Source organism: Grampus griseus (genome assembly GCF_964374135.1).
Source record: "Grampus griseus genome assembly, chromosome: 2".
NCBI lineage: Eukaryota > Metazoa > Chordata > Mammalia > Artiodactyla > Delphinidae > Grampus > Grampus griseus.
In genome coordinates, this window is record NC_139018.1 from 12,383,115 (window position 1) to 12,409,048 (window position 25,934).

The 25,934-nt window shown below is 46.7% G+C and overlaps 1 protein-coding gene across 2 annotated transcripts in view; it reads left to right on the plus strand.

Moving 5' to 3' along the window:
• FBLN5 (fibulin 5) overlaps window positions 1-12,358 on the plus strand; it is an 83,290-nt gene extending 70,932 nt beyond the window's left edge. For both annotated transcript variants that reach the window (XM_082649493.1, XM_082649492.1), the window contains 2 exons: window positions 3,152-3,347; window positions 11,391-12,358. In XM_082649493.1, coding sequence (XP_082505619.1) covers window positions 3,152-3,347; window positions 11,391-11,552 — 358 coding nt within the window. In that variant the 3' untranslated portion in view covers window positions 11,553-12,358. The remainder of the gene's footprint in view (window positions 1-3,151; window positions 3,348-11,390) is intronic.
• Window positions 12,359-25,934: the final 13,576 nt, after the last annotated feature.

The window sequence follows — 25,934 nt, forward strand, 5'->3', positions numbered from 1 at the left end:
CCCTGGACCTTGCTGGGAGTAGTGAGGGGTTAGAGAGGTCAACAGAGAGTTCTCAATAACCGAGGGTACCTAGCTTGCTCTAATCAAGTTTTTGATGTCACAATAGTGATTTTTTAAATTTATTTATTTATTTTTGGTTGAGTTGGGTTTTTGTTGCTGCGCATGGGCTTTCTCTAGTGGCAGTGCGCGGGCTTCTCATTGCGGTGGCTTCTCTTGTTGCAGAACACAGGCTCTAGGCATGCGGGCTTCAGTAGTTGCAGCACACAAACTCAGTAGCTGTGGCACGTGGGCTCAGTAGTTGTGGCTCGCAGGCTCTAGAACGCAGGCTCAGTAGTTGTGGCACAGGGGCTTAGTTGCTCCGCGGTCTGTGGGATCTTCCTGGACCAGGGATCAAACCTGCATTGGCAGGCGGATTCTTAACCACTGCACCACCAGGGAAGTCCCACAATAGTGATTTTACAAAGTCACCAGATGGCAAATATTAGAGTTGAGGAGAGAACTAAATTGAAGACAACCTCTACAAGGTGAATGCCCTAGGACAGTGTTTTTCTGCCCCTGGTGTATTAGGAATTCCTTTTCCTTCTCTTTAGCTCCTATTTAACCATCTGAGTTCCTCCTCAGCCCATGTGCATGCGTGTGCACACACACACACACACACACTCACATGCACACATGCAGGGATGTCTTTTTTGCCCTTCTCTCTTCCAGTCAAATGCCCTGAGCATCGCCCAGCCCTCCCACTGGAGATAAAGGGATGAATGGACATGCCTATCATTCATTCCCTCTAGGGATGCAGTTTCTAAGAGAAATCCACAGCTGTGCTTCCTGCTCTGATCAAAAGCTGGACAGAAGAGGACAAAGCAGGGACAGGCTGGTCCCTTAGAGACGTCTTCACTTGTTGCTAAGAGCTGTGCTTCTAAGTAGCCTTTAGTATAGGGTTCTTTGATTTCTGGTTCCAGGGCACTTTGCAGCAGAGCAGAGCTTCAGGCTGCCCTCAGCTCCCATCCTGGTTCTCCCTGGGTTTCTCCAGGCCACTGTTGTCTGTGGTGGGGACCTGACCTGCAGCTTGCAGCACTGAGCTGGTGTTACTGGCGAGGTCCCCAACTAGCCACTGAGAACGCTGGGAGACTCCCTGTCTCCAGGCCCCATTCCAGTTTCACTCCAGCCACCCGCATCCAGCTCATTTCCTCGTTCAGGTGTCCTGCACTCCCACCAACCTGAACAGGACCAGCTCTCACCTTCACCCATGCCGCAGAGTGTCCAGCCTTCTGGCTTCCATGCCCACATTTTCTGTCATATGCAAGGCATTCCTGCCATTGCCACACGGACAGATTTGCCCCATCTTTCAGATCTGAGCTCCAGTGTCACCCCTCCCAGCTGTCTGTGATCCTCTTCAGCTAGGAGCCATCTCTCCCTCCTTCAGGCTTCTTTTAGGAAACAATTCTTTTCTGTGTGACACGTGACATTTTAACGCGACCATTTTGGCACCCGGGACATTTTGACTTGGATATTTTGATGGAGCCTTAAAAAACAGAACTTTAAAAATTCTTTCTAGACATTCACTTATGAAAGGTTAGTTGAGCTCCTGTTCTGTGCCACATCTGCTCCCAGGTGCTGTGGTGTTTGCTCTTATGCTAGTGGAGGAGAAGACAGTAAACAAATGGTCATATAATGAATCCATGATCATAGATGATAACAGGAGCTGTGAACAGGAAGAACAGAAATTTACAAAATGAAAGAGTAGGCTGGACCTGGTCTAGCCTGGATAATCCGAAAGCCCCTCTGAGGAAATGACCCTTGGGCTGGAATGGAAAGGGGAGTCGATGTTAACAGAGGGTGGATGAGCAAAGGGAACAGTGTGTGCAAAGACTATGAGACAAGAGTGACCTTGATGTCTTCAGGGACCGGAAGAAACGGCAGCCTCATGAACGACATGGACAGTGACCCAAGAGGAGGTTAGAGAAACTGACAGAGACCAGACCCCATGAGGTTTTAGAGGCTGAAATGGGTGTTTCGTTTTTGTCCAAGTTGCGATGGGTGCCACCGTAGAACCTTGAAGCAGGATAGAGACGTAATCTGACTTACGTTCCACAAGGGGCACTCTGCCTGTGGCGTAACAGATTGGAGTGGGAGTACCTTCTACTCCATCACAGGAGGCTGTCACAGAGGTCCAGGTGAGACAGTGAGTGAGACAGTGCACTGACAGTGGAGATGGAGTGGTTGGATTTGGACTACATTTTAGAAGTAGAACTGATAGGTTTCGAAGATAGATTGGAAGTTAGGGAAAGTGACAGAAGCACAGCAAGGCTTACTCCCGGTTTGGGCCACCAAGGCATAGATCAACAGATGTTCTTATCTTGTTCTGCACTCTGACCCCCTAGGGAGAGTCTCAGGGATGAGGTGAGAGACGGGGGTGCTTAGGGATAAATCAAGGGGTGTCTATAACAGGCATACCTTGGTAATGACTCAACTTCATACTATGATAATGCTATTACTAGTGTTACAAATTAGATGCTTTGTATTAGAAGTATTTGTGTCTGTGATTTATTTCACCTGTTAGAGAGTGAATTTAAGATCAGGATCTTATTTATTGTTGCAATAATGTCCTAACATCTTAAAGTCATGTCCTAATGTTGTATCTTATACACAGTGAGTTCTGAGTGCTTGTTTAGAGAAAGAAAATATTGAATTATATTCCACACAGACTGGGGTAAGTGCAATAGAAAATGTAGAGTGACCACTCAAGACGTGTCAGTCTAATGTACTTTCTCACTTTTAAAATTTCTCAATGAGTATGGATGGCTGGGGAAGTGACAGGCTATGCAGTCCATTTTTCTGACTAAATATGTGACAAACGTGAAGTGCATTAGAGGATGTCCCCAGTGTTCTGAAAACCAGACATCTCAGGTTTATGCTCTAGTAGCAAGAATAGCTGACTGGCCAGAACAGGACATTCTCTAGGAAACAGAGAGCTCACCTACATGCTGGAGAGCTTTTAGACCGGAGCCGGGAGCAGAGAGCCTCTACAGTGACAGCATTTGGATGGTGAAAATGGGGTGGCCTCCTTTTCAGTGTTTTAAGCGAGGAAGTAGGCACATCCAGCATCTGGAAAGGATTTCCTGAGTTCTCACATGATTTCCCTTTCCGACAGCCGCTGTATGTGTCCCGCTGAGAATCCTGGCTGCAGAGACCAGCCCTTCACCATCTTGTACCGGGATATGGACGTGGTGTCTGGACGCTCTGTTCCTGCTGACATCTTCCAAATGCAAGCAACGACCCGCTACCCTGGGGCTTATTACATTTTCCAGATCAAGTCTGGGAATGAGGGCAGAGAATTCTATATGCGGGTAAGAAGGGGTGCTGAGTGATGGTCACCATCTTCAACAAGGTGTTCTGTTGTCTAGCCTGGAACATGCTTCTAGAAATAGGCCAGAGTGCAGCCAGGAGGGGCAGGTGTAAAGGCAGGAGAGGGAAGCGGATGTGAGTCAGACTCCAATGTCCTGGCTCCTCTCACTTTCTGTGTGGTCTTGCGAAAGTTGCTTCTCCTCTGTGTGCCTCAGAACCCTCAACTGCAGTGAGAAATCAGGCCAAGATGCAATTGTAGGTCTCTTTCCTCCTGCAATTCTTCTTTTTTCTTTTTTTTAACCATTAAAAAAAAATTGTAGTATAGTTAGTTTACAATGTCGTGTTAGTTTCAGGTGTACAGCAAAGTGATTCAGTTATATTTATATAGATATATCTGTATCTGTATCTATCTACATATGTATATTCTTTTTCAGATTCCTCCTGCAATCCTGTGGGAGAGGAATTCACATATCCATTTTTTTCCATCCACTCATTTGACAAATACTCATCAAGTACCTACTATGGCCTTCTAGGAACTAGAAGGACTTCTAGTGAACAAAACAGTCCTGAATCCCTGCCCTCGTGGCACATCCGTGGCAGTGAACTTAAAGGCATTCCTCACAGAAGTGGGCTGTAACCTGCGCTGTCCAATACAGTGGCCGCGTGGCTCTTTAAATTTAAACTAATGAAAATGAAGTAAAGTTAAAAATTAGGTTCTTCTGTTGCACTAGCCACATTTCAAGGGCTCAGTAGCCACATGCGGCTGCTGTACTAACTCAGATATAGAATAATTCTGTCATCATAGAAAGTTCGATGGGGCAGCACCAGCTTATCCATATCGGGAAAAAAATTTAGAGCACACACCCTAAAATAGATTCGCTTCTTTGTAAATTACATACACCCAATACTGTACCATTTCTATTATTGAGCTTCATCTCCTGCAACCTCTGGGGTGATCACTTGTCTTTACAGCCCCCTGGCTTAGAGCGATGTTTTTCACATTTCAGTGTGAATTTGGGTGCTTGTTGAAAAAAGGAATTCCAGAGCGTCCTCTCTAGAGAATCTATTTCAGAAGATGGGGGCTAAGGCCTAGTGTGTCCGTTTCCAGTGGCTGCTGTGACAGATTGCCATTAACTTGGTGGCTTAAGGCAACAGAAATTTATTCTGGAAGCCAAAAGTCTGAAGTCATTTTCACTGCCCTGAAATCAAGATGTCAGCAGGGCCATGCTCCCTCTGGAGGCTCCAGGGGAGAATCCATTCCTTCTCTCTTCCAGTTTCTGGTGACTGCCAGCATTTCTTGGCTCGTGACCACATCACTCCAATCTCTGCATCCCTTGTCACATTGTGACAGAGGCTCCTCCTCTTCTGTGTGTATCAAATCTCCCTCTGTCTCTTAGAATTGACAGCGACTGGGTTGAAGGCCTATCCGGGTAATCCAGGATAATCTCCCCGTGACCAGATCCTTAACTTCATCATGTCTGCAAAGATCCCTTTTCCTTATAACATTTACAGGTTCCAGGGATTAAGACCTGATACTTTGGGGGGCCATGATTCAGCCTAGGAATCTGCATTACTAACGAATACAGTATGTGGTCTTCCAGGGTCCCTGTGGGGCGCTAGACTCAGAAGTTTACACACTTTCATGGGACACAGCCCACTGGCCTGTGAGGGAACCACATATCTGAGATCTTTCCCTGCCCTCTCCCCAGCCCCGGGGCAGAATCTTCCAGTCCTTGCCTCTGGTGCTGGGACTGTCGGAAAACAGAGAGGTCTCAGAAGCAGGATTAAAACAGATTAGAAAAGGCCCCAGGAGCTGGTATCGTGCCTGTTTCCTCACTAATACGTTTTTGGCAAGACCCTAACAGGGCTGGGTCATGTGTGATAACATACCTGCGGACCCAGCCTCTGTAGATCAGTGTAGTGAGGTCAAGGGCTTTGGAAGAAGATGGAATGAGCTGAGGATAGAGGAACTTCTCAAGATGAAAAAGATGAGCTGCGCCTCTGTCAGTCCTTTCTCCAAACCCGTAAGCCATAGCCACCCAGCACAGCCCACCTGCCTGAGCCTCTGGGGGCTTTCCACCCCCCGACGCACCCCCCCACCCCCCCGAGCATAAGCCTAGCCCACCTAGGATTCTCTAATCTGGCCTCTGTCATTTGTACAGACACAGTGGGTCCCAATCACAGGGCACAGAGATGCCCCTCTTGGGGATTTAAAATACCATCACCCACATTACCTGCTTCCGGTTACCCTTCCAGCCACCCCCCCACCCCCCAGCAGAATAGAGGATCTGCAGGAAGTGGCCTTGTCTTGGCAAGATTTCACTCCCAGGTCACCACCTCCTAAAATTCCCTAGACCCAAATGTTCCCTGTGAGGCTGACTTGTAAGAGCCACCCCACAACGGTGTGGGGGGGGGGGGGGAAGAGCCACCCCACAACGGTGTGGGGGGGGGGGAAGAGCCACACCACAACGGTGTGGGGGGGGGGGGGAAGAGCCACCCCACAACGGTGTGGGGGGGGGGGGAAGAGCCACCCCACAACGGTGTGGGGGGGGGGGGAAGAGCCACACCACAACGGTGTGGGGGGGGGGCGGGGGAAGAGCCACCCCACAACGGTGTGTGTGTGGGGGGGGGGAAGAGCCACCCCACAACGGTGTGTGTGTGGGGGGGGGGAAGAGCCACCCCACAACGGTGTGGGGGGGGGGGGAAGAGTGGGAAGAAGATTGTCTTCTTCCACAGGTGGAGTGAGCACGTGGGAGGGCCCCTTCCTGGCAGCTTCCTCTAGTGCCTGGATTGTCACAGCGACTAGGGGACCCTGGAAACTCACAAAACTTTGAGCTGTATGTGGTTTGCTCTCTCTCCGAGAACATTGAGAAGGGCCCTAATTCTTTAGTATTTATTCAGATGAGGTTGTCAGGACACGAAGGGGGTGAGGGAACGTAGACCTGCCCTGGGAATGGCTGAAGGAACTTAGGGATGGGGAGGTGGATCCTGGCTGGAAAGATCTCGAAGGCTGCCCGTGGGAAGAGAAAACAGGCTCGGTGCAGGGGCCCTGTGACGCCACAGGGCATGGGGCCAGGAAGACAGAAATCTGTTGGAGGAAGCAGGGCTTTCCCTTTCCAAGCTGTGCAAAGCTGCAGTGCCCTCCTCAGGAGGCCCCACGGAGTCATTCCAATGTCGGCTCTGGAGACAGGCTGACCTGCCTCGTTTGCGTTCTATAACTTACCAACCGTATGACCTTGGGCAGGTTACCTAACTTCTCTGAGCCTCAGTTTCCTCATCTGTAAAGAGGGGATAATGACAGTATCTACTTTAGGATTGGATGAGCTCATCTACTTAGCACAGTGCCTGGAGAACAGAATGGCTGTTTTTATCAAACCAGCTGCTTTACGTGGAAACTTCAACTACCCAGTCTCTCCTTCAGTGTAAAGTTCCACCCCGCACCCCCCTCCCCCTCCCCCTCCCCCTCCCCTTCCCCCGCCAGCTTGGCCTCTGTACTGCCTTCCTCTTCCCCTCCCCACACCGACCGTGCTGCCCTGGCTCCTCCTCCAGGGTTTTGGGGATGCAGATGGTGGAAGGGGAGTGGTTAGGAGGGATGGAGCCATTGTAGGCAGGCCTTCTTCCTCACTCTGGGGCACAGCCCAAATGCTCTTGCTTTAATGGGATGCTTTGTGGGTTCTTTGGAGATTTCCCTGAGGACTTTGCACTGACCATTCCCAGATGTGGGCGAGGGCCTCTAGTTGGCTGCTTGTCACCGCAAACCTCTCTCAGAAAGTGTGTGTGTGTGTGTGTGTGTGTGTGTGTGTGTGTGTGTGTGTTGCCTCACGCTGGCGGGCAGACCTTACACGGGGCCTTCAGGACACCAACAGCCGCTCCCCTGCAGCCCCGTCTCCTCCCCGTGGTGCAAGGCAGCTCTGGGGCTCTCTTCCCTAGACTTCTCCGGGGAAATCTGATGCTGCTCTCTGCATCCTTTAATGTCAAGGGACCCGCAGTGAAAGCCCCTCTTGCTTGATTTTGGGGCTGGTAAGTGTGTTTAATACACTTCTATCGTATAACAACAGCAACAGGAACTACACAGACAGCGCTGGCAGCAAATCCTGTACGGGGCCGGACATACTCCAAGGGCTTTTCATGTCTCACTCCTTTTATCTTCACCGCAATCCTGTACTCTGGGGCCTGCTTGACCTTCCCGACTTTACAGATGAGAGCACTGAGGCACAGGGAGGCGAAGTAACTTGTGGAGATCTCACAGCTAGGAAGCCCCAGAGCAGGATTCGAACTCGGGCAGTCTACCACCAGTATCTGTACATACGCTCCCATTTCTCTTTAGGATGCAGGGTCTCTTCACCTACTTTCCTAGCTTTGGGGTCTCAGCCGAGATTGAGGTAACAAGAAAAGTCTACCTTAACATCTGATCACAATAGAAAGTGTCCAATAAGCATTAGTTACGATTGTATCGATAGCATCGTTTCTGCTGCTGCTGCTACTGTTGTTAAGAGTTTGTGGGCTGCTGGGCCCTGGAGAGGCCAGAGATGCTCAAGGGACTGGAGCATCCTGTGAGGGGTGGGGCTTGACGGCTCTTCAGGCTCTGCCACCCTGAGAGTCACTGACTGTATTACGAGCACCTGGGAAGAGCTTCCTTTCACACAGCAGGCAAGCCACATGCATACAAACCCACACATGCATGCACACGCGTGCGCACACACACACACACACACACAGGTATGCACAGCTACACCCACCAAATGCACACTCACTCATGCACACACACTCTCATGCACACACACACTCACATGCACACACACTTGCTTGTATGCATAGGTACAGGTATGCACACGTGCACACAAATGCACAGGTGCATATGCAGGCGCATGTCCCTTTCATGAGCCCCGTTGGCGATCTGTCTCACACTGAGCCCTGGACAGAGGACTGGTGATTGGCTTTGGCCAGGTGACTTAGGGACACAAGTAGGGCCAGAAGAAGGAGCACGGTCACAGGGTACAGGCTGTGGCCAAGTGCACGGGGATCACGTGGCCGGGCCAAGGGAAGCTGACTTGCTGTGGCCTGGCTGCTTGCCCCATGTCAGACAGTGCCATCCCGCGAGTTGACTCAGAACAGACCCGAGCGTGTGTAGGAGCAGGGCCACGGAAGACAGACCGCCAGACAGCGGGTGGGCTGTTTGCAAGCTACTCCCATGCGGGCAGCTTCACAGGCATTCAGTCACTCACTCCTTCTTCTGTCATGGACGTTAATTCAGCACCGCTGCATGTGCAGCTCTGAGTCAGGCATTGAGAGTTTAGGGACAAACAGGATGTGGCCTCTGCCCCCAGGAATCCACACTGTGGTAGGGAGGGGAAAACAACCAGGCAAACATTTACAATGCAAAGGAGTGATTCTCAACTAGAGCGAGTGCCACGGGACGTCAGGAAATTGAGAGACACTTGAGACCTTATCGTACAGCTTAGTGGCTAGAAGCTTGATTTCTGGAGTCAGATGCTCTAGTACCATGTGCTAGTGTACTTAACCTACTTACTTTATAGGGTTATGAGAATTAAATAAGGGATGTATGCAAGGTCATAACCAAATGCCTAGTATCAACCACCATCACCGTCACCGTCATCACTTTGTACCAGTGACCACCAAGTCCACCAATGACGAGAGCCTCTTGGGAGGCCTATTTCATTAATGCCCTGGCTCTGCCCTAAAAGCCCAGTGAGGAGTGGAGATGTCGGTCCTTAGCTGTCTTGGCAGGCACTTAAGTCCTCTGAGTGCTTGTGGGCAGGCCTTTCTCAGGCTGCTGTAGATCTGACCCTGGTGGGGATCAGACTGTCTGAGCTCTAAGATTACTTCCAAATAGGAGAGGCAACGATGCTCTCACACTCTGGAGACATTTACAAGGACAGCCCAAAGGGACAACTGGGAAGTTTCCGGCTGTTCCATTCCCCGTCCCAGCCTCTGCAGCTCTCCCTCCAGAGGCCCGCCCTCAGCTCAGGGTCCTCAGCTCCTGGCCTTTGTTCATGCAAACAGTGAAAGCTGGTGAGGTATTTGTATATGTAAATGTCCTGGGCATTTCCCTGTTTGGCTGTACCCTCTGAAGTCCTGGCCCAGGGCTCCGAGGTTTTGCAAGAGTTGACAAGGAAGTGCTAGCGATACTCTGCGTGAGAGGGTGTCAATTGCGCGGATGCTGACGGGAATGGAGGGAGCTGATGCCAAGAGGAAATGGCGTGGCTGTAAAGCTGCTGATAGCCCAGGGGAGGTCCCACTACCTGGGTGACACCTGTCTGCCCTGCCCTGCCCTTGGCCTACCTGTGGCAGCTCTTGGGGCTGTCCAGAACTTTATGGGGAGCCCTCCCTTCAAGGAGACAGATAAAATGCCTGGTGTGGCTTTAAAGAAGCCAAGTTTCTTGATTTTGCAGAGCTTGTTGCTTTCAGTTTCTGAGCACAGCATTGGACTCTGCAGCTTGTAGGAAGGGATTATCCAGATGTCCTCTTCCCTTATGCTATTTCCTTTCCAGGGACCCACTCTCTGGCCGTTACACTGACCCCCGACCCCAAGCATCTGTCCTTCAGGGCAGTGCTAGGAAGAAGTAAAATACGCATCAGTCTTTTCTGATAATTGTTGTGCAGTAAAAAAGGCCTGGGGTTTGGAGTCAGACAAAAGCACCAGAATGGTATCCCTTGTCTCTGCCCCTGACTGATCGAGTGACCCTAAGCAATGACTTAACTCATGGAGCCTCAGTTCACAAGGAACAGTGAAAAACAGAAATAATGAGACATACCTTTAGTATGGCAGTTAGGTTCCCCAGCCTGGGTCCTGTGCTTTTAGATGAGCACCTTTCAATTGTTAATGGGCCCATGAATCACCTGCAGATTGTGTTAAGCTCCAGATTCTGGCTCAGTGGGTCTTACGGGGGCCTGAGATCCTGCATTTCTCATAAGCACCCTGATGATGCCGATGATGCTGGTCCAGGGACCACACTTTGAGTAGCCAGGACTCTCAGAGCTTTTATGGGGATTAAATAAGCACATATACATAAAAGTGGCCGGAAGAGCGCCTCACACAGGGCGGAAGCTCAGTTATGTCAGTCCTCTCTCCTTACCTCCTTGAAAGCTTCAGAAAAAGATTCAGAGGAGGAAAAAAGCTCACATGAAGTTATCAGGACCACAGCGAGAGGGTCACAGAGTGGTGAAGCTGTAGGTGAGTGCAGAGTGTCCAGCCGGGACCCCCAGCAGGGGCTACGCTCAGAACCACCTGGGGGCTGGTAAACAGGTCACACTTCTCCAGGCATCATCGAAAAATCCACTGAAGCAGAAAATCCTAGAATCGGCCCCTGGAATTGTTAGTTTAAAAAGTGTCCCAGGTGCTTTGGAGCTGTTTACTTGGGAACTACTGATCTGGTACAAACCCTCATTTTAGAGACGAGGCACAGAGAAGTGAAGTGACAGCCCTGAGTCACGTAGTTAGCTTGGACAATTATTCATTCTTTCATTTGAGATACAGTCACTGAACACTTAACCACATGCTAGACACCGTGCTGGGTGCTGGGGGGTTCAGGGGTGCAAAACCTGCCCCCGGTCCTTGCTCTTACAGAGTTCATAGTCTAGCGTGGACTATGACACATGGTAACGAACACCTTCCTTCTTAGGCGGAGGAGAGGGTGCACTGGCAGAGGGTCAGAGGGACCTGAATTAGATGGGGGAAAGCACAGAAGCTCCTCCGGGGAGGTGATATTTCAGGTGGGACCTGAAGGGACAGCAGGGAGAAGCCAGGTGGAGCATGAACGAAGTCGGGGGAAGAGCCTGGCATCGAGGGATGGCTGTCTGCCAGCAGTGGGCAAAGAGGAGCGCCCCGATTGGGGCCACAGAGGCCGGCTGTGGCCAGACCACCTGGCCTTCCGCTTTGGTGACTGTCCCAGAGGCCACGTCTCCTGACGGACAGCTTTCCTCACCCTCTCTGCCGTTGTTCAACAGCTTCTGGGGTCAGGCTCACCCTGGTTCCTTAAGCCAGTCAGACTTTCTCTAACTGGTATCCCCGGTTCCGTCCACAGCAAACAGGCCCCATCAGTGCCACCCTGGTGATGACACGCCCCATCAAAGGGCCCCGGGAAATACAGCTGGACTTGGAAATGATCACTGTCAACACCGTCATCAACTTCAGAGGCAGCTCCGTGATCCGACTGCGGATATACGTGTCTCAGTACCCGTTCTGAGCCCTGGGCTGGAGCCTCTGACACTGCCTCTCAACAGCACCAAGGGACAGGAGAAGCGAAGGAACCAGAGGGAGAATGAGAGCGAGAAAGACGTGATGCCCTTCCTGCCGAATGTCTCCTGGGGAGTCAGCCCCAAGTCCTGACCACGCCTGTATTATTATAAACCCCGTCCCGTCACTTTGAAGGACATGCTTCCCCAGTTGCTATGACACAGTTATCAAAAAGCATTATCATTGGCACCCTAACCTGAGATTGACGGTGATTTTTCAAGGCCTTCAGTTTATTTCCATATTTTTCAAAGAAAATAGATTAGGTTGGCTGGGGTCTGAGTCCACGTTCAAAAACTGTGAACCGCTTCCTCTCACCTGCTCCAGGCCTTCTTTCTATCTCTTGCTGATTGCTTCTTTGCCAAGGCCCAAAATGCTCCTGGGGATGCTGGGTGTAGCTAGCTTGCTTCTTGCATGTACAGAGAAGGCTATGGAAAGAAACCACCGCAGGATCTAAGGGTTTTTAAAGAGTCTATTTCAAAGCCATGTCTGGTATTTTCAGCCATAAAAGAAGTTTTAGTTGTCCTTAAATCTGTATAACTGTTTAATCCTTTCTTGTTCATTTGAGTATTTTTTTTTTTTTTAATCCACGGTAGAATTCCTTCAAAAGGCCTTAAGGCACGTGTTATGTTCTGTCTTCCCAAACCCAGTCTCCTCTCCATTTTAGCCCAACGTTTTCTTTGAGGACCCCTTCATCATGCTTCCTTTAGAATTTTTACACAACTGGGTTGGAAGGCAGAGGTCTCCAAACTGATTAAATATTTGAAGAGATCTTGTGTTTGGTTCATTTTGACATCGTAGATGATTGAGCATTTGGGGTTGGTTCTTGTTCTCTTTAGTTTATTGTGTACTGGCTTGAAAAGCTCTCTGGAGAGTGAGATCATTGTTAACAACATGATAAGGAGAGAGGGTGGGGAGAGAAATGGTGGTGGAGGAGGGAGGGGAGAGCATCAAGCCTGAATCTTATTCCGTTCAATTGGAAGACAGCAAACAACCCCCCATGATGTAGATTATTTCCAGGTACTTTTCCAGAACAGGAATGTATCAAGTTACTTTAAATCAGTGGCCCTCATCCCTGACTGCGTAGTAGATAACCAGTGGAGCTTTCTAGAAGAAAACCTGACTTCCTGGGCCTCACCCCCAGAGATTCTGATTTAGTCAGTCTTAGGTAGGGCCCAGGCATGGGGAAACTTAAAACCTTTAATAAGTAGGTGGAGTTGAGAGCTCATTGCATAAAGAGAGGGAGACAAATGTGGCCCAAGCCCTGGTCACCTTGCCCTCAACGTCTTTTCTTACTTGTAGGGTTCATTTTTCTTTTCCTGGTCAGGGACCTGAATTCCCTTCAATCTTGGTACCCCAGGCAGGGACAAAGAGAGTCAACAGTGCAAATCACAGATGGGAGGACAGGTGGGGACAGCTACCTTTGCGTCCCATCCCAGGAGTCAACCCTGTTACCGAGTCCAAGCTCGTATTGCTTGCTGCACGACAGGCCAATAAATTGAGCAACTAATTATTGAGGCAAGGAATAGCAACTTTATTTGGAAAGCCAGCAGACCGAGAAGACGGTGGCCTCATGTTGCAAAGAACCATCTTGCCTGAGTTAGACCTCAGGCTTCTTTTATACTAAAAGGGGAAGGAGTAAAGTCAAACATTTCCTGGTTCCGGTCGGCCTCCAGAGGGGATATGTTAATTCTTCCTTCCTAAAACAAAGCTCTTCCAAACCATTCCCCACTGTGCCCACTCCGTCAGGTTCAAGTGATATTAACAGTAGCACCAGCAACAAATCAACAACACACAGCCCCAGTTTCATAGCTCAGAAGAGAAAGGACAATTTCCTACAGACTTGCCAGTGTGCGGACCCAGCTCCACAGAGCAGAGAGCCGTGGTGGCCCTGAGCCCTGGGCTCCCCCTGGGTGGGGAGGCTTAGGTGTCAGGACTGGGTGTGGAGTTAGAATGCTGAAGGCTGATGTGAGCCGCTCCGAATGACTGACTCAGGCTCAACACAGCTCGAGGGTAAGGTTTCCTTTAACTTCTGAAAAAGAAGGAGGGGCAGCCTTGTCTTGGTGATTTGAGGACCCATGGGTTTCAGAGGTGCCACATTTGGAACCAGACCTGAGTCTCTAGGACTTGCATTTTATTTGTTCATGTCAAGACGTGGCTTCCTACTTCTAAGAAAAAGGGCACAGAAAGACTCATAAAAGCAGCCTCAAAGGACTTCTTGGCCTGCAGCTTGTTCTTTCCAAACATAGTCTGATGAGTTCAGTGTAAATGAATCAGAAGCATGTGGGATCAATTTACCTTAAAATACCCTAAACTGAAAACTTAAGGGAAAAATGCCCTGGGGCTAAGCGTGTACGTACTGTAGGGCCAAACCCCAGACATTTGGGAAACAGTTACAGAGGCTCCCAGAACCCGTAAAGCTGCTGCCTTCGGCCACCCCTTGGGAACAGTCGGGTGTTATTATTTTCACAAGACTGGGGAGAAGCCTGCTCTTCAAATCTCAGCATTGTGCCCCCTCCGCGGGAGTCTGCTGGGGCTGGCTGTCCCCTTGGACCCTGAGGTATCAGGCCGTTCCACACCTGTCCCCCCTCATCAGCGTTGCCCCATCTCCGAGCTGGGCTGAGAGCTTGTCACATGAACCCCGCTCCGTTCTGTTCCATCAGGGCTGGAAGAATGAAGGACTCTGTGGTGGAAGAGGTGCCAGATTAAGAGCTGGGACACCTGCAAAAGTTCTTGCGTTACCACCTAAGCTTCTGGGTTCAATGTGGATGAAACCTTCCATTCAGCTGCCTTTAATTCTAAAGTTTTGTGATTTCTTGAAATGTACTTTGGGGATGACAGCCAGCATTTCCATTAAACTGCAATTTGAGAGTTTCACAGCCATTTGCCAATCATAACACTTGCTAACTGGCACAGAATCCACCTACCTGTAGCCTCTCGGGCCTGGAAAACATACTTCGACATTTTCTTAGGTAACTGTCTTGGCCCTTGGGGTGTTATTTTCCCAGATGGTGAAAACATTTCAGCAGGTCTGATTACCTCATTTTCGGTGGTTTCAATGTATGCTTGTGGACTGAGTGTTTACTGTAATATGTACAAACTCTTCATCTGGGTGAGCCAAGAGGGTCACCCAGAGAGAGATGATGCGATAAAGGAGCAACTATTCTTTTCTCTCCTCTCAGCGCATGAAATCCTGTTTGTAGAAGGTTTTCTTTGTAAGAGGAGAACACACTTTGGTTAAGCACCTACCCACCCCACTTTGGTTGGGCCAGTTTCTGGATTCAGAGAGATGAACAAGATAGATACAAGCCCCTGATAAGATATTTATCTAAGGGTTTATGCAGCTTCTGAGACAAAACTGGAATACAGTGTGGTGGGTGCATTTTAGCAGTGTGAACAAAATGATTTTGGTTAGATTTTCATAATTATTGACATGTCTATTTCATACAACAAAAATTCTTATGAACATTCTCAGAAACATGTTTGAAATTTAGAATAAGATGTCTCTGCTTAGGCTTACTAAATACACTGAAAGGAAACACAAAATCAATGTTAGCTAAAAATTTTCTTTCTTTTGGATACTGTTTGTATGTACCTTGAAATGCAATGTTTTAATCTCTATGGAAAAAGAAAAGCAAACATTTAGTAAAGCTCTTCATTATTTTGAAATTGGCCAATGCTCATCAACTATCATAGAGATACACAGATTGTTCTTTCTTGTTGATATTTTTGTTCTCAATTTTCTTAGTGCCTTTACTTAGCAGATGGCTGATAGCTTCATTAGAATCCCTAACATAAGTAACTAAGAGATGTTTTTAAAAAAAATAATCAAGAAGTTTCAGGACAAAAAGGAGTGCACTGAGGCAAGATTTATCACTTTGGTAGTTTTTTTTTTTGCCGGGGGTGGGGAGGCAGGGGAAGTGGCAGCATCCAATTAGAATCTTTGACTTGCTAATGCTTCCTAGCACTGAATCTTCACCAGCATCCATCAGTGAAACAGACCATTAGGCTAAGAAAATAGGTGTCAACACAGATCGATTATATTGTCATTGTTGGTGTTCTCTCAAAGAGGTAACGACATGTTGACAGGCAGTGACTAGCAACACTTTTTTCAGGAATTTGGAGTATTCTTGAGCAATAATGTAAGATGAATGTAGGAGTAAACTGTGCATGGATGCAAACACCAAGGTCCTTATGATACCTATTTATCAAGATTTGATGTTTTTAATTTAATGCTGACTTAGGGCTACCAGAGAGTCATTGGATAGCTGGATGCCATGAAAGTAGTTTTTGTTTGGGGAGGATTGTTTTGGTTTCTACGTAGCCTCTTTTCCAATTCTTGCTCTCCTACTTTCTACTGAGAATGCATTTGATGTTGCAGAACTGGCTTCTATCACAAGGTAGCTACTAGACTTCAAACACATGCCTTGAGTTCTTCTGAGCTTTAATGTACCAACCACTTATAATTTGTCCATAAAGAGGAGCATCGATTGCTCTTATATTTGTTAATGTCCTCCATCCTCTGCTCTTAAAAATTTTACCAAAAAAAAAAAAAAGTTATTGAAACCAAGCTGTGGTATTCGCAAATAACTTAGCTCTTTACAGTGATTCTGTAGTCTTACAATTTTGTGTTGTCTTATTTTGTTTCATTTTCTTCCAGTTCCACTTTAAAAAAGACCCCCACAGAGATGTCCACCCCAAGCTTGGCATTTCCACACAGCATTTTCCCAGTCTTTCGGAAAAGCAGATATGTGGGCCAATAACACTGCTGCAAAGGCAGCATTTTTAAGTGCAAAGGCACTATTGAAATCATAATTGACTTTTTTCAGTAAAACCGCGGTTAGTCAAGAGAATCCTTTCAGCTCGGAATCTATGCACACTGGGGGAGAGCTAGGCCCTCTTGCTTCCTGCTTTTGTTGTTGGAACTTTCAATGTATAACCTCTTAGGGCCCTCAGTACAACTTTTAAAACTCTTGGCATCACTTTCCATCATAAAAGCCAGGACTTTTCTCAAGTAGGTGGCGAAGAGCTCCCAGGTGTACTGCAAGAATTTTGTGACAATAAGACAAGTGGAAAAGGAGCTGGTTGCCTCATTTGGAGCAGCTGTAGAGAAGGGCCAGGCTCTGGAAGGAAAGGATGTTGCTTCCTCCAGCTAATACTGAGCCAGTACTCTGCTAATACTCAGCTAATAAATATTCTGCTCTTCACACTCCCTCCCTCCAGCTGCAAGCTTCCATCTTGGGAGATTGCCTCAAGGCTACTCTGGTTCTTAATTTTCACCAGACTTCACTTAGCCCCACTCCATTCCTTTGTTGATTCCTCAACAACCTGCTGAAGGCTGAGGTGCGAAAGAAGAGGACGAGGATAGAGATGGAGCTTCTCTTGTTCCTCCTCGGGAATGTGAACTCGGTTTCCTTGCTTTACTTCTGAGTAAGCTTGTGGGCTTGGGGTTAGGAGCCTCCTTCATTCTCCTCCTCTTCCTCCTCTCATTTCTTCCCTTTATTCTCTCTCTTCTTTCCTTTTCTGCACTGTCCCCTGACCCCTACTGCCTGATCTCCATCCCAAAGTTGCGAGTTGGTGGCCGGGTCCTGTCCAGTGAAAGCACAGCTGGGTCTGAGGGGCAAAGTACAAGACTATGGATACATTTTGATCCCTTCTCCCTCCACCTCCTCTGCTCTTCTTTCCCAAGCACACAGAACCTCTCTCCAGTCTCCAGAACACCCCTTCCTGAGCAAAGACACGACTTCCCTTTTCTCATTTTTCTCCTGTCATTCCTGCTCAAAAAAGAAAGAATCTTTATCCAGTGATCTGACCCTGGGTCTTTCCTGTGGCTGTTCTTCCTGAGGACTCACTCTCAGAGTCCCTTCTGACCTGCAGTCTCTCCTTTCCAGGCTCGACTTCCTTCATTCCAACACCCCTTCGTCAGGAGCCAGGCTACCCCCACTCATTACCAGAAATGCACTTTAAAAAATCTTTCCAATACTCTCTGTCCCTAGTCCATCGTGGCATCTAGCAGCTTGACGTGGTGCCTATAGTCTTCGTGTAATCTGGAGCAGAGTCTGGGGAAAACTGGAGTCCGTTTAAACTCAGGACCGTGCACGGTCTCTAAAGACCAGGGTTTCTCTGCCAGTAACAAATCACCCTTAACTTTCTTTGTAAAATGTAGGCTAGCACTTTTCGTAAATTCACAGATTATAGAATTATTCATCCAAACTATTCCCTAATAGAACATACTGTGGTTTTATGGACAGTAACCTTTCCGCAGATCCACCTATATCTTTGCAACCTTCACCCGTACACCCCTTTTTCACAGTGAATTGGGATTTAGTTGCAACTTAAAGGATGACCGTGAAGTCCTCAAGCATAGGAAGGAAAGGACACTGAGAAGACCAATGTGGTTGGAGCAGAGGATTCAAGGGTGTGTGTACGGAAGGGAGCAATGGAATTCTTTACATTATTGATGGCCCTATTCATCTAAATGAGTTTGTACTTTAGTGTAGAGACCAGAATTTCACAGAACACTAGCCCAGCGAGATGCTAACCAGTGCTCCAAGACTGAGGAGTTCGCTTGTTTACTAGATTGGGGAATCTGAATTATGAGTCCCTTTTTGAAAGATTCACAATTGATATTAGAAAATTAAAGCCTCTGAGAAGTCCTACAATGAAAAGGAAACCTGGTTAATTTTTGTATATAGGTGAATCAAACTTATTTGGAAGGGAAATGTTTTTTTCCCCAGAACAACTATCAACGTCTCCAGTAATAATTTTCCTTAGAGTTTGGGAATTTCTACTGTCTGCTATGGGGGGAACTATGGTAGGGTTTGTATTTTATTTTGTTTTGCTTTTTTTTGTTTTTTTTGTTTTTTTTTTTGCGGTACGCGGGCCTCTCACTGCAGTGGCCTCTCCCGTTGCAGAGCACAGGCTCCGGACACGCAGGCCCAGCGGCCACGGCTCACGGGCCCAGCCGCTTCGCGGCATGTGGGATCTTCCCGGACCGGGGAACGAACCCGTGTCCCCTGCATCGGCAGGTGGACTCTCAACCACTGCGCCACCAGGGAAGCCCCTGCTTTGCTTTTTAATTAGGAAAGGGACGTTGTCTTATTTTTAGGAAGATCACTTTGGAAGTGGTGTATGGAGATGGGAGAAATGGGAATCAAGCAGAATACTGCAGGTTGTTCACATAAAAGATCATTACCTCTAAGTTGATCTTTCTGAAGAGAAGGCTGACTAGTTCCTTGCTTAAAAGTCTTTACTGACCCCCAGCCCCGCCTCTGCCCATGGGGTAAAGTTCAAACTCCTGAACGTGACTGACAAAGCCTTCCATGTTCTGGTTCTTGCCTTTTTCTCCAGTTCCATCTCCAATCACTTTCCCCTCCTTCATAACAAATTCTCAAACAAACAACATCCCTCTCCCCTAACCTGAAAGGCTTGTATATTCCCTTCAGCTGCTCCTGCTAGAACTCCTCTCACTGGCAGCGCTTCTCTTCGTCCACTTGCCAGATGCCTCTTCATCTGTCAGTATTCCCCTCAGAGATCAGCTCCTCTCTGAGCTTTCCAGACCCATCCCTGAAACCCTGCAACCACACTGCCAACTCCGCCCTCTACTCCTGTGTAGAAAGAAACACTCCTGTTACCTGTGTTCCTGTGGTTGTGATTACCGTGCAGAGTTCTAAACTGCAAACTCCTTCAAAACACCATTTACACGTTGCTCATCACTATAGGCTTAAGGGCTAGCATAGCACCTGGCACAAAGTAGGGGGTCAGGGTCATTCAAGTGAATATGATGATGGGAACTGACAAGAGAAAATGGAGAGAAGGGGAAAGACTCAGGAGAACTGTAGTAGATGGAATCAATAGGTCTTGCTGATTTACTGGGTGTGGAGGCTTACGGAGCTAAGGCACACCCTGAACCAAGCCGAGAAATACCTCAGGAGGAGGGGTTTGGGAAGTAGGGGAAGATGAACTCCATTTTAAACTTGCTCTGTTATTTTTATTTTTGTGTGGAGGTATAATTTACATACAGGGAGGTGCATAGGTCTTAACTGCACAGTTAGATAGCCTTGGACAGGTAGAATCTGCTGGCTTTGAGGCGGCTGTAACACATCCAGGTGGAGGTATTCTGAAGATGGTCAGAAGTATGTGTTGGAGGAGAGATTTTGACGCTAGAGATTGAGTTCTGGGGTCCTTTGAGAAGTGGTCCCGGGGATGCAGATGAGGTGGCTCCTTGAGGATGAGAAGCCCAAGGATCCATTTTTTGATCTAAAAGACCAAATACACTCATGAAAGCAGTCATCCACTCCCTGAGAGTCCGTCAATTGCTTCCTGAGTGAGTGACGGGGCTCCTATTCCCAGTAATTATGGTCAGTACATACCACACCTGAGGAAAGAATGCTAAGATAAACAAAAATGACTCATGGACCAATATCAAAACTGAAAATTACATTAACCATGCCATCTATTAGCTTCCGAAACAGCAGAGTCATTTTCTTATTAACCCATTAGGCAAATAAATGTTTTTGGCTGGAGGTTAGCATTCATTTCCCCCTAAAGTATACTGCATTTAATTAAATGTATAGGAAAAATTCTATTGGCCTTAGGAGTTATGGTGATGTGGTGGGAATATCTCTAGTCTGGAAGTCTAGACAGCTTTGGTTCTTTTTCCAGCTCTCTCTGGACAAAGAGAGAACTTTTCTAGGTCTCTCTTGACCTAGGGCAAGACACTTGGCCTCTCTGAGCCTCAGATTTTTCCTTGTAACCTGAAAAAATATTAACCTCGAACCCTGTACTCACTTGACTCCTCAACAAATATTTTTCAAGTTTCTACTCTGTTCTTGGATTTGACCTGCTTAAGAATCCCTGCTCAAACAGTTCTTTGCTCTGGCCTCTGGCCAGATAGCCATCACTCTCAATTTGAAAGTATGCCTTTACACTAGAAAGTGTTCTTTACACTAGAGGATGAAAAAATGAGGTATGCACAACTCAGCTTCTTTACAGGAATTTTGTCCTGGCTCAGACAACTGGGTATAATAGTGTCAATCTGGGGATGCAGAGGGAACACTGGGATTGGAGTTGAATAGACCTGGGTTTGGGTCCCAGTTCTGCCACTTATCAGTCTGTGACCTGGAATAAGTTGCCTGGGTTCTCTGAGCCTTACTTTCCTCATCTGTGAGATGGGGTTAATGATACTCACCTCCTTGTTGTTTTGAGAAATAAGATGATGTATGTGGAAATGCTTCGTGATTTTCTTCCCTATTATCCTAGCAAGCAGCAATTGCCCCATGCCTTTCTTCACCTCAAATATTCCAAGTATCCAAGCCATTCACCCGAGCAATGACTCAGTTTATAAACAGTTCTTGGAACTTGAAGGACCAAAGTGGCCTCACTTCTCTCAGCATACTCTTAGCAGTTTCCTTCTCATTTCATTTCATTTCAACTTGAAATCAGGTCCATTTCATCTCAACTTTGTACAAAGTGGGAATGTGGTTTCCAGCCACATTTTCACTCTTCCAATACACTGTTGATGTCCTAAGGAGGTCATTTTAATTGGATTTTATTGATAATGCGTCCATATAGACCATGACAACCAAAAGGATCTAGAAATCATGTCATGAGGTCCAATTGCCTTATAATGAAGATTCCGAGGCTGAGAATAGGGAATTGACTTGCTCCAGGTAACCTGGTGGTAGATTGACATATAGGTCTCCCGATTCCTGGTCTAGTAGTTCTCTTTCCCCTAAACCACAGAATCTTTCCAATCCTGAGCTATTTAAACTGTTTGTATCTCAAGTGATCTGAAAGCTATTCGCTTAATCCACAAGGGTTCTCCTTGCCCTTCTGTGCTGAAGGACATTCACTAATTTAGACAACTGTCATGTCCTTTCATGGGAATTCAGTAAGGTAAACTGTGGCACAATGAGGGACAGCAAAAACCACAAGGAGATCACAAGTATGTGGCAACTCAAATTAGAGTTGAGACAGAATATGCGTTATCGGAAAAAAAAGACTTCAGGGCCCTTGGATGGAAAATGGACTGCGACCTCTTTAGTCCACAGAACACTGATACAGAGAGAGAAACAATAAGGGTTCCCACATGGTGCTCTCGTCTTTGAAATTGATCAGGGTCATGAGCAAGCCACCACGATACGGACAGCTCTGGGTGACAGTGGAGGCAATTTTGGTGACACTGTGTGAGGCCTCCCATGCACATCTCTTCCTCCCTCCCTTTCTCCTTTTCTTTCTTCTCCAAACTTATCTTCAGCACTTTTTTTTTTAAAAGAAGATGTTGGGGGTAGGAGTTAATTAATTAATTAATTAATTTTGCTGTGTTGGGTCTTTGTTTCTGTGCGAGGGCTTTCTCTAGTTGCGGCAAGCGGGGGCCACTCTTCATTGCAGTGCGCGGGCCTCTCACTATCGCAGCCTCTCTTGTTGCGGAGCACAGGCTCCAGACGCGCAGGCTCAGTAGTTGTGGCTCACGGGCCTAGTTGCTCCGCGGCATGTGGGATCTTCCCAGACCAGGCCTCGAACCTGTGTCCCCTGCATTAGCAGGCAGACTCTCAATCACTGCGCCACCAGGGAAGCCCTATCTTGAGCACTTTTAATATACCAGGTCTTACATTAGTTCCTTAACCCTGCTTTCTTTTTCCTTGGTCTCCCTTTAGAAACTCGTCTTTCTTATTCATCTCCCCACCTTTTTTCCTCTTCCTCCTTCTCTTCCACTTGTTTCCCCCTCTTCCAGGTGTCTTTCTTTCATCGATAACCCGGAAGTCAGCTGTGGTCTCCTGGTACATGAGATCTAGATAATATTGCTTTGAGCTCCTCATTCCATGCCCTGTAGAATTCCAAAGCCTTTCCAGGTTTCTGAACACTCTCATGGGAGGTGGTCACCTCTGACTTCAAACTCTGAACTTCTCTGAATTTACTTGGTTCATAGGCCATTTCACCACCAACACAGTCCCCCGACCCCCAGTCCCTTGCCAGTTGATTCTGACATGAAACTGATTTTTACGCAAAAAATGATGCAACAACACTGTAGTGGATTGAATAGTGTCCCCCGCAAATTCATACCCGTCCAGAACATCAGAGTTGGCCTTATTTGGAAATAGGGTCTTTGCACAGATAATCTATCAAATTAAGATGAGGTCACAATGGAGTAGGGTGAGCCCCAAATCCAATGACTGACGTCCTTATAAGAAGAGGAGAGGACATATCAAAGATATACAGAGAGAAAAAGACCACGTGAATATGGAGGCAGAAGAGTAGTGATGTAGCTATAAGCCAAGGAATGCCAAGGATTTCCAGGAGCCACCAGAAGCTGGGAGAGAGGCAAGGAAGGGTTCTTCCCTAGAGCGTCAGATAGAGCATGGTCCTGCTGAAACCTTGATTTGGGAATTCTAGCCTCCAGACTTGGGAGAGAATAAATTTCTGTTGTTTTAAGCCACCAGTTTGTGGTACTTTGTTACAGCAGTCCTAGGAAACTAATACAAACACTGTTTTCATTTGTGTATGGAGTCAAAATTTACTGAGGATTTGAGAGTGGAGGGTGGGACAGAGAGTAATTTACATTTCAGCTCTCCATCCCTGCTGTTTCAGTAGGTCCTCTGCCACGCCCTATTCTTCCTCTTCCATTCAACTTGCCTCTTTGTCCCTGCTTCCCGTGAAGTCCACAAACTCCAGATTCATCTGGCTCTAGGATGCAGAATGCCTACTCTCAAACTCAGCTCCCAGCTCACCATTCAGGCCAAAACCCCTCCAGATACTCAGCTGCACAAAATACTTTGCAGGGAGTAGCGCCCAGTAGACACTGGCTAGTATTAGTATTACATCATTCTGAACCCCAAGACTCATCAGTAAATGGTTGGTTGATTGAAAATACTTTTCCTCTTAAAAGGGAAAGGTGGGTTTTAAAAACGATTTCTGTCCCCCTTTCAGAAGACATGTTCCTGCTTTACTTCCATCCTTCTGCCTGCCAGACACAATGGGATAGGTTGTTGGCCTTAACCGTAACCCTCACCCCACCCTTTAGAATGTCAGGATGTAGATGGTGGAAGCTGAGAGGGCTGTGTTTGTCTGTCAGTCAGTGGATGCTGCCCTGGGCACTTCGGGGAGATACTAAAAGAATACAAGCCTGCCCTGAAGAACACTCCAGAAGACCACCCTTGGCTTCTCTTCTTTGAAAGCTTTGTTCAGCTTGTTTGATCTCTTGCATCTTCTAATAATAATCTCTTGCATTCTATTTCCTCCTTACAATATTTCCTCTTCTCCTATGTACCTATAGGAGCTTTTAAATGTTCTGTCACCCTTATTATTCTATTTTTTTATGCTTGTAAATTTCTAAGACCCATGGGGTGGTTGTTCTTTCCAATTTTTATGGGATATACAGGAAACTTAAGTCTAGAGGTAAAGTAAATTGCCCAAGATCATCTGTGTTTAAGTGACAGAGCTTGCCCCAAACTGCAGACTGGTGCCCTTCCTGCAAATGTCATGGACTTTCTTCGAGTGGTTGTGAACTGCAGCCTTTAGTCTAGAAAAATCCACTTAATTCAGACTAGCCGTCTTCTTGTTGGAGCAAGAGCTCTGGATACGTCCGCTTGATTCCCTTTAGACACCACTTTGTGTTTTAAGAACTGATTTCTAGCCTGATTCTAAATTAGGTTTATTTGTTGGTTTGAAGAACTCTGTATTTTGACTCGGGCTTCAGAGAAATAGTTTTACTAGGTTACACGAATATTTTGAAACTCAGTCCTTACTTATTTTTCAATTCAATAAAAGTTTGCCCAAACAAAGCATCCCACAGGCGAAACTCGTGCCAGATCCCAGATGTTTAACACGTTTGCTTCAGATATTGGAGTTCATGGCCTCTTATAGTTGTTAAACCAAAAAATGTAAGACCATGGAAAGGATTTTTAATATCTAGGAGTGCTGCAAGGTCAGGCTGGATTCTGGTCAATGGCAGCAATTCAACAACCATTTTGACCACAGATTCTTCGATTTTTCGTGTGTGTGTGTGTGTGTATGTAATTTAAAAAACAATCCAAGCAGACAGTTCAATGAGGGGGAGCATGAACTCTTTAGGTTTGATTCAATTCCACTTCATTTTGGTTGATCTATGCAGAAATGTTAAAAAAAAAATTAAAAGTTCCTTTTCTAATCCTACTATTGACCCTCTAATTTGTAATCACTCACCTGGCTCTGCCATTCAATCAACCAACCATTTACTGATGAGTCTTGGGGTTCAGAATGATGTAATACTAATACTAGCCAGTGTCTACTGGGCACTGACTGTGCCAATCATGATGCTGTTTTCTGTGCATGTGTTATATCATTTAATCCTCACATCTTCACTACTGCCCTATTACCACCTTGGTCCCAGCGACCCATCTCCCTCACCTCTATTCTAGTTCATCAGCTAGCAGTTTCTCTGCTTCCACCTTTCCTCCTGCTCTCTACAATCTATTCTCAACCCAGCAGCTGATCTATATAAATGTTAAATCAGTTCATGTCATTCCTCTACTCCAAATCCTCCAGTGGCTTCTCAGTCTATTCAGAGTAAAAGCAAATGTCTTTACAATGGCCCACACTATCTCCTTTTACCCCGAATCCCACCCCATATTCCTCTGTCCCCAGTTTCTACTCTTCTTCCTCTCTTCTCTCACCCAGTGCCTCTGGCCCTCTCACTGTTCTGAGAGAACAGTGAGAAATGCAAACATGCCTTTCTTCTGTATGGCTTACATATTATATTACATCTATTAAGGTAGGAAAGTGGGAGATGATTTGTTTCAAACAATTAACAACAATTTAGTGATCTATTGGTGGGGATAAAAGAAAAATCCAAAGCCCACAATAATTCATTTTTTTCAACAATCTTTACCTGTAGGAAATTTGACCAAAGACAGATTTCCCTTACAAATTAAAAGTCAAGGTTAGTGAGGCAAAACATTTTTATCCCAATGGAATATATTTATTATTGTTGGGAGATTGTTCATTTTCACCTACTGTACAACGCTAAGTAGGGATTTTTATGTTATGGGCATCTAATGCTTACAATTAACTTACTGAACCATTGGATAAATAACGATACCCAAAAACTAAGGTTCTTTTGAATAATTGAAAAACGAATCATTTTTCAAATGTGTTTCAGACAATTCAGAACATACTTTCTGAAGCAATAAACCTTTAAAATAATTTTAGTCATGTTGATGGATTTTTAAAATGAAGTATTGACCACTTTCTTGCCTCAGTAGCCAGACTATGCTATGTGCAAAGTTTTACTTGATGATGATTCAGAATTATCATTTTAAACCTTGTGGCTACACTTTGCTATATTATAGTACAGTGT